Source organism: Eulemur rufifrons, chromosome 16 (assembly GCF_041146395.1).
Source record: "Eulemur rufifrons isolate Redbay chromosome 16, OSU_ERuf_1, whole genome shotgun sequence".
NCBI classification, from domain to species: domain Eukaryota; kingdom Metazoa; phylum Chordata; class Mammalia; order Primates; family Lemuridae; genus Eulemur; species Eulemur rufifrons.
Genome location: NC_090998.1, coordinates 50,532,308 through 50,546,029, shown reverse-complemented (window position 1 = coordinate 50,546,029; position 13,722 = coordinate 50,532,308). Strand labels below are relative to the sequence as shown.

General features: G+C 32.9%; 1 protein-coding gene across 4 annotated transcripts in view; it reads right to left on the bottom strand.

Annotated features, from left to right (window-relative positions):
- MSRB3 (methionine sulfoxide reductase B3) overlaps positions 1–13,722 on the bottom strand; it is a 139,857-nt gene that overhangs the window by 91,926 nt on the left and 34,209 nt on the right. For all 4 annotated transcript variants that reach the window (XM_069490026.1, XM_069490029.1, XM_069490027.1 and 1 more), the window contains one exon: positions 456–564. In XM_069490026.1, coding sequence (XP_069346127.1) covers positions 456–564 — 109 coding nt within the window. The remainder of the gene's footprint in view (positions 1–455; positions 565–13,722) is intronic.

The following is a 13,722-nucleotide window of genomic DNA, read 5'->3' as shown; positions in this document are numbered from 1 at the left end:
ATTGGAGTGGGGTAGAAAGGAACTAAATTATGCTACCTTCTTTTTGCAGCCAAAACGTCTATACTTACAATGGCCACCTTCAAAATTTCAGCATCCTGGCAGAGCGCCACATCCCTCATGGTTTTGCATACTGTGATGTCTTCCCCAAAAATGTACCTAAATCGCTATTACTTCCACACATTTTGTAGTAAACTGAAAACAGGCCCTTAACAAAAGCTTTGTGACTTTATATAAGATATGAAGTGTTCATTAAATGGAGGAAAGAACAAATAAAACTTAGTCTTAACCTAAATAATACCATTTTCAACCTTTTCAAGGATACTAATTTGTAGACTTTAGCAAATAAGTGCAGAATTCTTAAAATTAATTGGCAAGGAAGAGGATTCAGTGGAGGAAGGCAGTGGGAGAAGAAAACTTGCTCTTGCTTAATGCCTTTTTATTACAGCTCACCTTACCTTTCGGTTCCTTTCTCCTGAGTGACATGGTACTGCAGGGGTGTTAGCCGCTTCCTCAGTTCCTGCTGGGAAAAGACCACCTTACAGTTCTTTTTATCCCTACATGACCCTGGAAAGAGAGAGGATATGGGAGAAGGAGGCTTTTTAGCTTGAATCCTAAATAATTGCTTTGGCTGGCCGCCACAACACAGCTTCTGCAGTCACTTGTCAATGACCAGACCAGTCCCTCATGCACTAGAAAAGCTCAGCTTACCTGAACTGCAGCTGATTATTTCTCATAGTTTAAAAGGAATGTTTCTTAAGATTCAGGTGATAGCATTGGAACAGTGACAATGTGCTACAGGCAAAGTTTCCAGCATGTGATAAACATTCACAAGATACATCCTTCATGCCTCCCAATACTCTGAAACTCCTTTTTTTCTTAAATGAATTCAAAAGCATAAGTCTATTCACAAGCATTTACACTGTATATATAAGATGATGGGCATATTAAGTTAAACCATAACTCTCCAATAATTTTGCAACTTGATAGAATAGCTTGAAACCACTGTCATTTAATTTCCATGATTTAACTATCATCCTACTTTTTTTTTTTTTTTTTTTTTTTTTTTTTTGAGCCCTAAAGATGTACTTTTCTATTACTGGGAATTGCTGTTCTCTGTGATTCTGTCAGACATGTCACTAGGGTCTGTATAGTCCTTACAAATAAATGTCTCTTTAAAGACGGCATCCTACCATGTTAAACAGGCAGCAAGAAATTTTCAGCAAACTACCGAAGACATTTACACTAATGCAGAGTCAACAAGTTCCAAAGAAAGAGTAAGAAAAATAGAAAAGGAGAAACATAAAGAAAAAAGGAAAAGTGAATGTGATTTTATTTAAAGACGTACATTTTCTTTTTGCAAAGTATATCTAGGAAGACTTCACTGATTAAGTGTACTTGAATGGTGACATAATTTTAATATGATTCTAGTAACAATGGCAGCTTTTATTTCAGCCTATACAGACTGCAGTAAAATGTTCAGACAACACCTGTTTATATGTAGTATTTTATTTTACCTGCACAAATGATTGAAAAGAAATATAACCCCAGGACAGGGCAGCCATTACTCACTGCAGTAAAATTGCTTTTCTTTGCCATCCATCACAGTGAGAAAGAAGCTTGCAGATGGTCCTAAATATAAAGACTTCTTACCATGTTTTGAAGTTACTAAAAGAAAGCTTGCTTAGTTTCCTAAATATTAAATTCAACTCCTTTTGAAATATAAGAAAATATGATCTAGGAGTGGAAATGCTGTCTACTTCTTTTACTTTCAAGGTACCTAATGTCACAGTATGTGAGATCACTGAAATTAAACTAGGAGAAAATTAACTAACCAGTTACTCTGTGGAATTGAAAAAAGATATCGGCTTCCAGAATCAGGGCCACCAAGATAGAGTAGTTGATTCTCCATAAGAGAATACGGAGGCAGAAAGAGGAAGCCAGAGCCGAACAGAAGGGTACACCTTGGAGTAGACCTGCAGGTTGTCAAACAGCACCTCTGCTGGCCTTCCACAAGTCCCTTGGCCCTTCCCTGGCCTGGAAAAACCCCCAGGAACAGCTGGCATGACACTAATGGCATGTTCACCTCTCATCTCATTGGACTCCATATTACACTAGGCTTTATCCCAATACCTACTATTTCTATTTTTGCTATGTTAGGGGTAGATAGAAATGTCTCCCTGAGAAATGTTTGTCCTGTCAGAACAATCCATTTCAATGGCTTGAATGCAGAATGGCTCCTTCTTAAATAATCAGTCGACTATGATAGATGAGTTTCTGTTCAATTCAGTGCAGACTTCTTAAAAGGTATCATTTTGTTTTTATTTATTTGTTTGTTGGAAGGGTTATATTTTCATTAATTTTGTCAAAAAAAAGTCATTAACTGCAAACTTAACACGACAAAATATCTTGGTTAAAATCATTCTTTCCAATGGCATAGATAATTAAAATCTGTACAATTAGAATTAAACAATTCTGTCCAAAATATTTTTGTTAATATATGTTCATTCATACAAAAAGACCAATTGTGTTCCCAAAGTTGAGAGAACTAAGCTACCCATCTGTATGTCATTTAGTCCAAGAGAAGCAACTGCAGGTTTAAATTACATGGTATTGGATTGCAATTTCCTAACATTGGATGCTTTTCTGCTTTTTTACCTTGAGTCATTTACTAAGGAGTGTTCATAAAAAGTAGCTTAAAGCACAGATGCTTGCAAATCATTTAGGCAAAGATGTTTCTCTCTTTTTTATTCTCCCTCTCTCAAAAATCTCTTTTCTGAAGAAAAAGAATAAAACTGTTGGTCAGTATTGATGAACCATGTCAAGTATTTGTACAAGGAAAAAAGGTAAAATTGAAAACATCTGATTGAAGTAAATAATACAAACATAAAAGCTTTACTAGTGAATGAAGGGTATTGAAGAGACTTTATTTCATAGATTAGAAATTACTTTTGATCTAAACATTCTTAAAAACAGATTGTTTTCCACTATGAAACATCTCATTAACTGTGCTACAGAGACCTCGTTTTAATGGCAAGCTTTGACAAAGAGTGCTGCTGTACTCCTTTGTTAGTCTCCGTCTTATTTGGGAGGGGAATAAAGATTTCATTCCAGCTTTCTTTGTTTGTCTTTCAAGAACCACTAAAGCAGTATTCACACAAATTTTGTAGGAATGTGCCCTATGTCATAGCCTACAAATTATTTGGTTTTGGTGCACTTAAAGGTCATCTTCCAAATTAGCAAAATTTTTCTACATCCTGGCTTTTCAACCTTAAATATAAATATTGTTTCCTAACTGTAAGTGAAATTTGTTCTTTAAGAAATGCTAGTGATTATTTAAAGTTGTCAAACTTTGTAAATTTTTATTCTTTGGTCATGCTAGTTCTCAAAATAATTAGGCTTTTAAAGTACACCTCATAGCAAAAGGAAGTATATGTAGACTAGAAACAACTATTGTGATTTTATATTAAACAACTCAATGAGAAGTTAGGTTTTAATAAATGTCTTGCCACATAGTTTCATAATAACATGCTTTCAGACAATTGAAAGCCATACTATTACATTAGCTCTTCTATCATCAGAACAAAAAATTGGCACACATAAACACAAAAAAGCCTCATTTTTGTCTCTGATTTCCCTTCTCCCTATCAGACTCACTTTTCTAAAGTGATATGGTGCCACTGTTAATTTTAAAGAAATCATTTTATTTTGAAATTCTAGAGCAATTCATTGGATGGTTTCCCTTTACTATCTTCACTTAGGTACTGTAATTTTCTTATTATACAGGGTAATTTAATATTAGTATTATATGTCATCTGTTCAATGACCCCTAAATTGGCTTAGAAGTATGTCAGGGAAAGATTTTTTCCCTTTATTTAAATGTTTAATAGTGTACTTTAAAGGCACAAGTGAGTGTTTGTGTACACACATGAAACACAAATATGTCTGAGGGGATAATATCGCCATTTTGGAGTCTAATCATAACATCATTACCTACAGAGTAACTTCAGTATAGATCAGATCCACCCTGAATTCAATCCAAGGATTTTATTTAATGAAATACGTCCAAAGTCTCTTTTTATATTGAGGCTTGTTTCATGTTGTTGTCTCAAGTCAGTATTGTTTTGAGACCATGTGGAGCTCCTGCTGTAAGTAGAAATAAACTTCCAGCAAGAGTTCACTTTCTAGTTCTGCCTCCTTTTCAGCCATGTGACCTTAGACAAGTCAACTTCTCCATGTGTTGCCGCCCTCACAGATCTTCTGTAAGGATCACAGACATTATCAAACTGTCTGAATAAATGCAATATTGCATTACCATATTGATTATAGTGAATTCTGAAGTTAAAACTGTATTTTAAAAGGTGGCCCTGTCAGTTAGTTCACTGTGCTGCAACAGTTTATCAGTAATTATTTTTCTGTAAAAATTCCCTCAGAACAGTATTTTCCTCACAAGTTATCTTTTAAAAATGATTAAAATAGGAAGTGAAGGATGAAAATAAAACTAAAATTTGAGTTTAGCACATTTCCAGGCACTTTCACATAAACGCAGTTAATCTTCTCAATAATTCTAGAAGTTGTCGTGCCCATTTTACAGATACAGAAACTAAGGCTAGGAAAGGTTATAACATAACTCACTAAGGACAAATAGCAAACATAGCAACTCAAATCCAGAGCTGTTTAACTGCAAAATCCGTAGTCATTATACTCTCTGTCAGGAAAAATTATGTTGCAACTGTTTTCTCAAATTATACAATAACTTTAAACTTAAAAACCATCACTAACTACTTAAGATAATATGGGGGAAAGTAACAATCATGTCAGTACATCCAGAAAAGTTAAATACGTTTGTCTAATTAGCCAATGTCTGTTTCCCCTGTATTCCTTCCTTCAACAGAGTCAGTGACAAGTTTCATATGAGATTTTCATGAAGTCTATAAAATGTTGAAAGGCTTTTTAACTTCCTGTTAAGAAGTAAATCAGATCTGTTACCTAAATCTCAGAGCACTTTTAAGTCATAAATTTTATATTTCGGTGTGAACAATCAAAACAAAACAAAACCTAAAGATCCTATAACTTTAATTTTGGTTCTAGGATCAGAAAAAAATAAAACTATTAAATATTTTCCCAAGATAATAAATGAGTAAGAGATAAGAATATCTTGTTTTGCTTTGGGTTTACTAGGTTAAAACAGTAAAGTTCATGTTGAAATATCATGCAGCTATATTTAAAGATGGAATACTTTATTTTTCACTATAAATTTTGTTAGTTCTTACTCTGTCATTGGAAAATTGAGCAAATTTTTATTCCAGGCATAATGTTAGAATTTCTAAATAACTGGGCATTTATAAAAGCCAAATCTAGTTCATTTTTAGAATAAAATGTAAAATATATACCATAATCCATCATTTTTTGTATTTGTTTGCACTCTAGTAATTCAATAAAGGCTTTAAGAAAAAACTGCAAAGCACAGGCGGAAGAAAAGTTCCATGCTTGCAGAAGCATTATCAATTCTCATTTTTCTCTCACAGTAGACATATATAGGAAAAACATCCCTGAGATTAACATACAATCTAAAATGTCAGGACACTTTTGCTTTAGTCCTCTGATATCCACAAAACTAGGGCTGCAGGGCTTACTTTGAGGACCACTGATCTAAGATTTTTTTATCTTTTTTTTAAGTCATCAAAACTGTTGAGTGTTTACAGAGTACCAGATACTATGCTAAGTAACATATATTCATGAATTCAATAATTATTTATTGAGTACCTATCATATGCTGGCATTTCTCCAAGTACTTAGGACATACCAAAGAACAAAATAAAGACCCTATATTCATGGAGCTCCCATTCCAACAGGGGTAGGGGAAGATAAAACATAATGAAAATAATTAAGTAAATTATACGGTCTCTTAGAAGGTGGTAAATATGCAGAAAGGAAAAAAAAGCAAAAGTGGAGGAATTGGGAATATGAGGAATAAAGATTACGATCTTAAATAGGGTGTGCAAAGTAGGCTTCACTGAGGTGACATCTGAACAAAGCTCTGAAGGAGGACAGGAAGTTGGCCATGCTGATATCTGGAGGAAAAGCTTTCCAAACACACAGAAGAAACGGTCAATGTAAGAGAGGGAAACACTAAATGCATATTCCAGTGGCAGAGACAGACAGGTAACTTCAGTGCAACTATTAAAGCCTGAATATGAATAGATAGGTAAACAACAATTTACACATGCAAAGGATGTGCTTTTAAACCAGGAAATTTACAACTACGAATCTTAATACAGACATTGTCTAGCATTATCTTTTTTACTTCCAGGAGAAATCCTAATGAGTAGCCTTTTAGCAAAGGGCTAACCTCAAAAAGCTCTCAGAGAATATTTTTCTGGCTGAACTTTGAATACACAATCAGAATACAGCCTCTACTAATTTGCTTTGTCTACTTAATGGCATCCTATTGTGACTACAGATCATCATTCTCAACCTGGAGTCACGTGTAAGAAGACATTCAATAGATGTTTCTGGTAATAAATTTTGGATGAGTCTATAGAACAAAACCCCTTTGACCAAACAATGCTTTTACCCTTCTGAATACTTCAGTTAACTCTCCCCTTCAGAGTAATCCTATAGGCGATGGCAAGGAGCATCCATAACCAAAGAAAGTATATAATTAGTACCTCAACTTGGTTTCCATTTTTTTAAAACATTCTTAATTTTTAAAATTAGGGTCAGTTTAATTTTATCTGGTCTCTGAGTCCTGAATATAACACACATACACAAACACAAATACACACACACACACCTATGAGTCTTAGGAATCAGAAAACAGACAATTGTTTCCTTTTAAGGCAAAGAATTTTTGTTTTCTATACGTGAGAAAAATCATCTCTTTGTCATAATAATCACATTTCATGCCTTCTTGCTATTTTTCTATAACTTCACGCAAGACAATTCTACAGATCAGTTTCAGTTATATTCAACTGATGTGTGCACAGAGTTCTAATTAACATCAATGGACTTATAAGCATGCCATTGATGACATGACCATTGTAAACTTCTTAAATTAAACAAGACCATATGTTTTAGTGGTGCATAGTTGAATGATAAAATTGGTCTTCTGGTTGCCGTACTGGAGGTTTGAATAGATAAACTCAGAAGACATTGTCAAGCAAGTTTTCCTTCCAAATCTAAACGCTCTGATAAGGTCACCCCTACCAACACCCTTAGTACTAGGGTACCTATTCTTCAAGGTACTATTTACATAGGCAGATATAGTATTGGGCAATTATTTTCAAACATCTTCAGTTGTTTCTGCTTTTTCCCAAACACATGGTAAATTCTTTGAAGATAGCTTGATAATAATTCATATTTTCTACAGTTATTTATTAAACATCTATAGTGAATCAAGAACTGTGATGAGTGCTGGAAAGTTAAAAATAAATAAGTTAATGTTCCTGCCTGAGGAGAGCACATATTCTAGCAGGAAAGATAAGACAAATGATCAATACAATGTGGAGTCTTATATAATAATAAAGGTATGTGGAAAGTTTTTATAAAGAGATTTATCAAAGAGGACATTAACACTTTTAAACTTTGCCAAGCTAGACTGGAATATAGAAAACTCAATTAATAGCAACAGCATCTACAGGGTCAGAGTGTCAGAGAAAGATCCAAACAGGGAAGAGAACTCCATCTAGACAACCTGATAGAACATGTGTGATCAAATGTGTACGAGTCAAGGTGGTAAGTCTCCTAGCCTGATGAAAGGTATGTAGAGTCTTTCATGTAAACAGGATCAACTAATTTAACAAAGCAAAACCAAGCAGAATAAAATGTAGATTCAGATTTGAAAAAGGAAAAATTGGATGGCTAAGAAATAAGGCAGTTTTAAAATTAAGGGGAAAAAATGTGCAAACAACTTTCTTACTCTAAGTTAAGGGGAGTAAATTTATTTCCCACAGTATCAAAAGTTTATTAATATGATTTAAAATTCTATCCTTAATAGTAAAATCTCATTTGTGACATGATTTTCTTCATAGGAAACAATAGAGAGGTTTACCACTACATACATCCTGATGAAACATGTATTAATAATTCACTTGAATGACTGTAAGATAGAAAGCCACATTTTACATTTCTATCTTTTACTCGTGTTATAAATTTTTAGTTGTTGAATTCATGTGCAGTAGTCACTTTATCAGCATTCTTTAAGCACCATAAAAAACTAAAGAGTACTTTATCAACTCTTCAAAATTTAATGCAAATACTGAGAGCAATGATTTTTGTGTTAATGTGGACCATAAAGCCTACAGTGTAGTGAAATATTTAAAACATGTCTCGATCCAAAAAGCATTTTCTTGCTTACAAAGCATATGAGTAAAAAGAGAATTTTTAAAGGCACTGCCATCATCAAGTGACAATAGTGGAAGAGAAAGTCACTTAACTTCAATTCTATCTGATTGCATATGAAATGTCTGACAAACTTGGAGTTCCCTGTTTTTAATTTTTTTTTTCCTGTATGGGTCTTCACTAGAACATCAGAGCCTACACAGAAAAAAAAAATTAAAAACAGACAGCTCATTTCCATTCTACATTTCACATGCAATCAAAAAGATTTGCAAAAAAAAATAGCTCTCTCCCCCTTTCTCCCCCTCCCCCTTGGGGAGCACAGCCTGCTAGGGAAATGAGGGGTAACCACCCACAAAAAGGAAGGAAAGGAATCCTCCCTTAGATTATCTTGCAGAATTTTATTTAAATGTAACATGGAATATACTTCAGTAGAAATAAAATGAAATTTATATTGTCAAAAAAAACCCTCAGCTTTGCAAATTTCCAAAATTATGTTACCACTCAAATCAAATTTCAAATCTAAACTAATTAAGCACAATGGACAGAAAACAAGTCTGCAATTTCCATTCAATGAACAGCTACATCTGAGTCTATACATTCCAGAAAAATCTTAAGAGATTCTGGGGGAAAAAAATGGTCAAAAATTTTACAACTTTCTGTTTCACTCAGATAACTCAAGAAAAAGCATAAGGATTCCTATTAATTATTCAATATCTAAGACACAGTGCTCATATATGTCTGGTCGTCTTTGCAGCTCCAGCACTTAACAATGTGCCTGGGCAAGAGGAAGAACTAAATAAGTCTATGTTGTATTGAAATACTTATTCAACTCTCCATTTTAATTATTGCTATTTAAATCTTCTTTCTAAAAGATGTTTTCTAAGTGATGCCTTTGACTATGTATCTTAGAATTCACTTCCAAATGGCAATAACATTTGCTTAAGAAATCAGTGAAATTTTGAAAATGAAGTGATAGAGTAAAAAATTTTTTCCTTTATTATGACTCTGAATCCTTTATTACCTAAAGTTCTACACCAAACCTTTTATTATAACTAATATTCCATTAATTCTCTGGATTTAAGATTGTAAGATTACCCTGTCCAGCATTACCCAAAATGCATTCTGTGAAACAAGGGCTCTAAAAAATGCTAATAGGTTGTTCCCCTTGGGGAGTGAGAAGGGGACGCTTCCGCAGTCAAATCAGGTTAGGAAAATCTAGGTAACATGGGTTTCTTGATGAAAACCTTCTCAGAGACTTTCTTATGCTGATGTATATTATTAAATATGTAGTATTTTGACACACTATTATGCTCCACTAGAAAAGGAAAAAACAGTTACCAAACTATGATACATTCTTATCACAATGATTTTTAAGCGGCATTCTGATTGCCAAGATGGTAAAATGTAAAAACAGTGCATCTTAATATTTATGAAATATGGTGCTACATACAGAGTTTCTCAATTTGATGATGATATCTGTTTTATAAGGTAAAATTAACAGACCTAGTGCTCCTTAGATTATAATTTGGGAAATGATGAACTTCTAGTCCAAAGCCCTTGAAAGGAAATCAAGGTCAAAAGAAGTTACTTGCCATGGTAACGAGAGCCAGGTTCTCTTGTCTGCAGCTTTCCTCCTTTAGTTTTTTCATTCATTACATTTCTCTCTTGAATCCATGCTTTGTTGCACTTTAAACATACCCACCTATTACTAATCCATGTGTTACTAATGTGTGTACTAATCCATGTGTAATAATTACTAATCCATGTGTACTAATCCATGTCCACTCCCACCCCTATCATCCCATTCCCCCACTCCTACCACCTCTCACTAATTGTATCTACACATTCCTACAATATCTTTCAGAATGGTCACTGCTTGAACTCCTATTCCAAGAAGCCAGTCTGCCATTTGGGGCAGAAAGCAGCACAATGCTTCTCACTTCTTCTACTCCCTGTCTCCACAGTAAAACAAAAGAGGAAGTGTTTATATAGAATCATAAAACCATCAAGCATATAACTCCCTTCATCCTATAGATCATAGGACCCAAAATGGCCATGTTTCTCACCAGAATGTACATTCCTTAAGGACAAAGATCACATCACTTACAATGTGGCATTGTTTTGACAGATAGATGATGCTACTTATTCACAATCATTCATTCATTCAATATTCAATATTTATTGAACACCTATTATGTGACAGACATAATTCTAGCTGCTGAGATGTAGCAGTGAACTAAACAGACAAAAATCTATGCCTTTCCTGAGTTTATTTTGCAGGAACCAAAGATTTTCCATAACAGACATAGATTTTGCCTGATCAAACCCATCACCTTTCCCAGATTTATTTCATGTCTTCCTCCCAATCCTGCTTCTTCCCCACTCCCCACCCCCAATTTCTTCTCCCTTACAACAAGGAATTTAAATTGCACAGAACAAATTTTAGGGAAATGTCATCTAGTGTAATGTAATGACCCTCACCTGAAGGTCATATCTAACTGTAAAAGATTTGGCAAGAATGATAGATAATTCTCAGTTTACCGATAAAGAACAGAAATAAAAGGTACAAAACAAAGATTCCTGGGGCCAGAAAGCAAGTTGGTGGTAGAAACAAACGAGTAAATACAGATCAATCTTCTAATTTATTTCTTCATCAATGCCAATAATATATGATGGCAAGCTCTGAAACTTGCTGTGATGTTATCTAAAATTTACACAAGAAATATTAGAATATTAATCAAGCAGAATATAATATAAACAGCTGTATCATTCTGAGCTAACATGCATTTCTGCAATAAAACAAAATCTTTAAAAACTGTATTTATAAAGTTCTAAATTATGTTTGCTTGATTAAAATTCAAATACTCTAATGATTTAAATTAACATTCAATTCTTTGAAATTATGTGGCTGAATAATAAATATATCTAGTGTTGAAGGAAATGCTTATCATAAAAGTTATCAAGTAAATTTAAATCTTTATAAACATATATCTTAGTAATCACCTAAATAACTAACATCATTGTCATTTCACAGTATATTTTTATAACATTCATTTATATTTAGTATTAAAAATATACTAAATATAAAAAAGAGAAAAACTAGGAAATAAAGGAAATAGGGATTTTAAAATTTCAAATAAATAATTGAATTCAGATGCAAAGGCATAAAAAGTAATTTGAGATAATTTGTCATTGCATCTCAATAAAACCTATTTTAAAGAAGTCTAAATTGAAATGTATCTAGCAAAAGCAATCATGAGAATCAATCTCTAAATAAAGTATTTAGGATGAAGCTATAAACTAGGAAAGGAAGATAATAAAAATTCATCAAGTATCCCGAATACTCATGAGTCTTTGTGAATTGTCATTCATGGCTCGTTCCTTTATTAAACTTGTATTTGTTGACAGCAAGAGGTGGCTCATTTTAATAAATCCTTCTATTACCTGCTATGTTACATTATTATAAATATATTTAGATAAATAAACATCTAATTACCTATATGACTCCCCCAAAGTCCACATTGTCTAGATATTCTTACCCTGTAGAAATATCATTTGTTTTCAGAACTTGTAATGTTTTATATTCTTTACAGTCATTGTTAATTACTAAATTTCTCAAACTAAAATTTAATTTTTTGTTCATGCCCATTTTATTTATGTTGCTACTAGATGTTGTTATGTGTAATTATTAATGCATATGAAAAATCTACTCCATATTTAACAAAGAATTAACAAAATATGCACTTAAACCATATGCCCAACACCTTATTCATACAGATGTATTGCTTTATAACAATTTAGCCTTGACTAATATGCATTGTCCACAATTTTTAAAACTCATCTGATAATTAGATGTTTCACAGCAACTTTTCAACATTAACTAAAACTTTATTACATCATAGAACTACTAAAACATTTTGTTTTAGAAAAAATATAGCTGTATCAGAGTACTCATTAATCAACATTCTAAACATAATTTTTCTTAGTTTCCTAAAATATTTTAACTCATGCAAAAAATGATTCATGCTTAACAGTCAACAGGTTAAACTAATAACATTTTCAAGATTCTATAAAAATTCAAACCATAGCGAAACAAAATGTGAAATTTTCTTTAATTCTTGGGTGGTCTGCTGAAGAAAATTTAGCTGCATATAAAACTATAAATTACTGTTATATCAGCTATCTGGATAAAAGATAAGTTAATTTATGAAAACTTGTTTTAGTTTATAGAAAGTCTACACATGAAAGACAATTTCTATGAGATGTCCAAGCATAAAGCACTTGGAATCCTATTGAAAATGGAAAAAGGTTTTGCACTCTACACATACTGTTTGAACATAACATAAGCAGAAAAATTTGTGGTTTATAAATCCATATGTTCTTAAATGGATATTCTTTACATACTTTTGTTTAAGTTTTCACAATGTACCTATGTGCTAATGGTATCAGTAAGCGTTCATGCTGTGAAAGAATGTAAAACTAGTGCCATCTACTGGAAAAAGGGGATACCATTTAATCAACTAATCGCAAATGATTTTGTGAATTATATGAGTGGAATTTTTATGCCTCTTTTTCAAAACTATTTGTTTCTTTTAAAAGAAAAAAACTTGTCCAAAGAATTTTTAATATAATCAAGGAAGTCAGGTAAGATGAACACATAAGAATGGTGTAATTGGAGAACTGAGGACATCGACCTGAACGCAAGGGGGAAACCCCATTGGTGACACCAATACAGAAATCAGAAGCACTGCGTTCTGATCAGAATTTTATATTGGCTTCATGTGTATCTTTAGAACATGTGGTCAAAGAGCCTTCCCTGAAGAGTTTCAGAAGATCTAACAAAAAATTTTGTGAAATTATATGAAAAATTGTGTGTAGATACATATGTGTCTTTTCTGGGGAGTAAGGTCATAACTTTTATCAAAGAACTGTGGAGATGGTCGGTAGGTCAAGACTCAGAAAAGGTTTTCAAAAACTAATACAGAAAGCCAGTCTATTCAGTAAGTGAACAGCACACTGACGACTTCGATTATTTTTTTAAAAGTGAGTACAACATCAGTTGCTATTAATGAACTATTGCCAGCTCAGACTTGAATAAAGATGTCTTACTTATGTATGTTGCTTTGATGCATATCTGTAGTAATTCCTTTTTACAAATGGAGAATTTAAAGCACAACGAACAATATTAATTTGCTCCAAAGAAGTAATCAAAAGAGAGTTCTTAATTCTCATGATAAGTAAAATATGCCCTTATTCACTTCCTCAAACAATTTACCACCAACACTCAGATTGTTTGAAAGAAAAAGTAAAAGCAATTCTGGATAACATACATTGAATCTGTTACAATTTGTGGTTATTTGTTTAGCTGCAATGTGATTTATA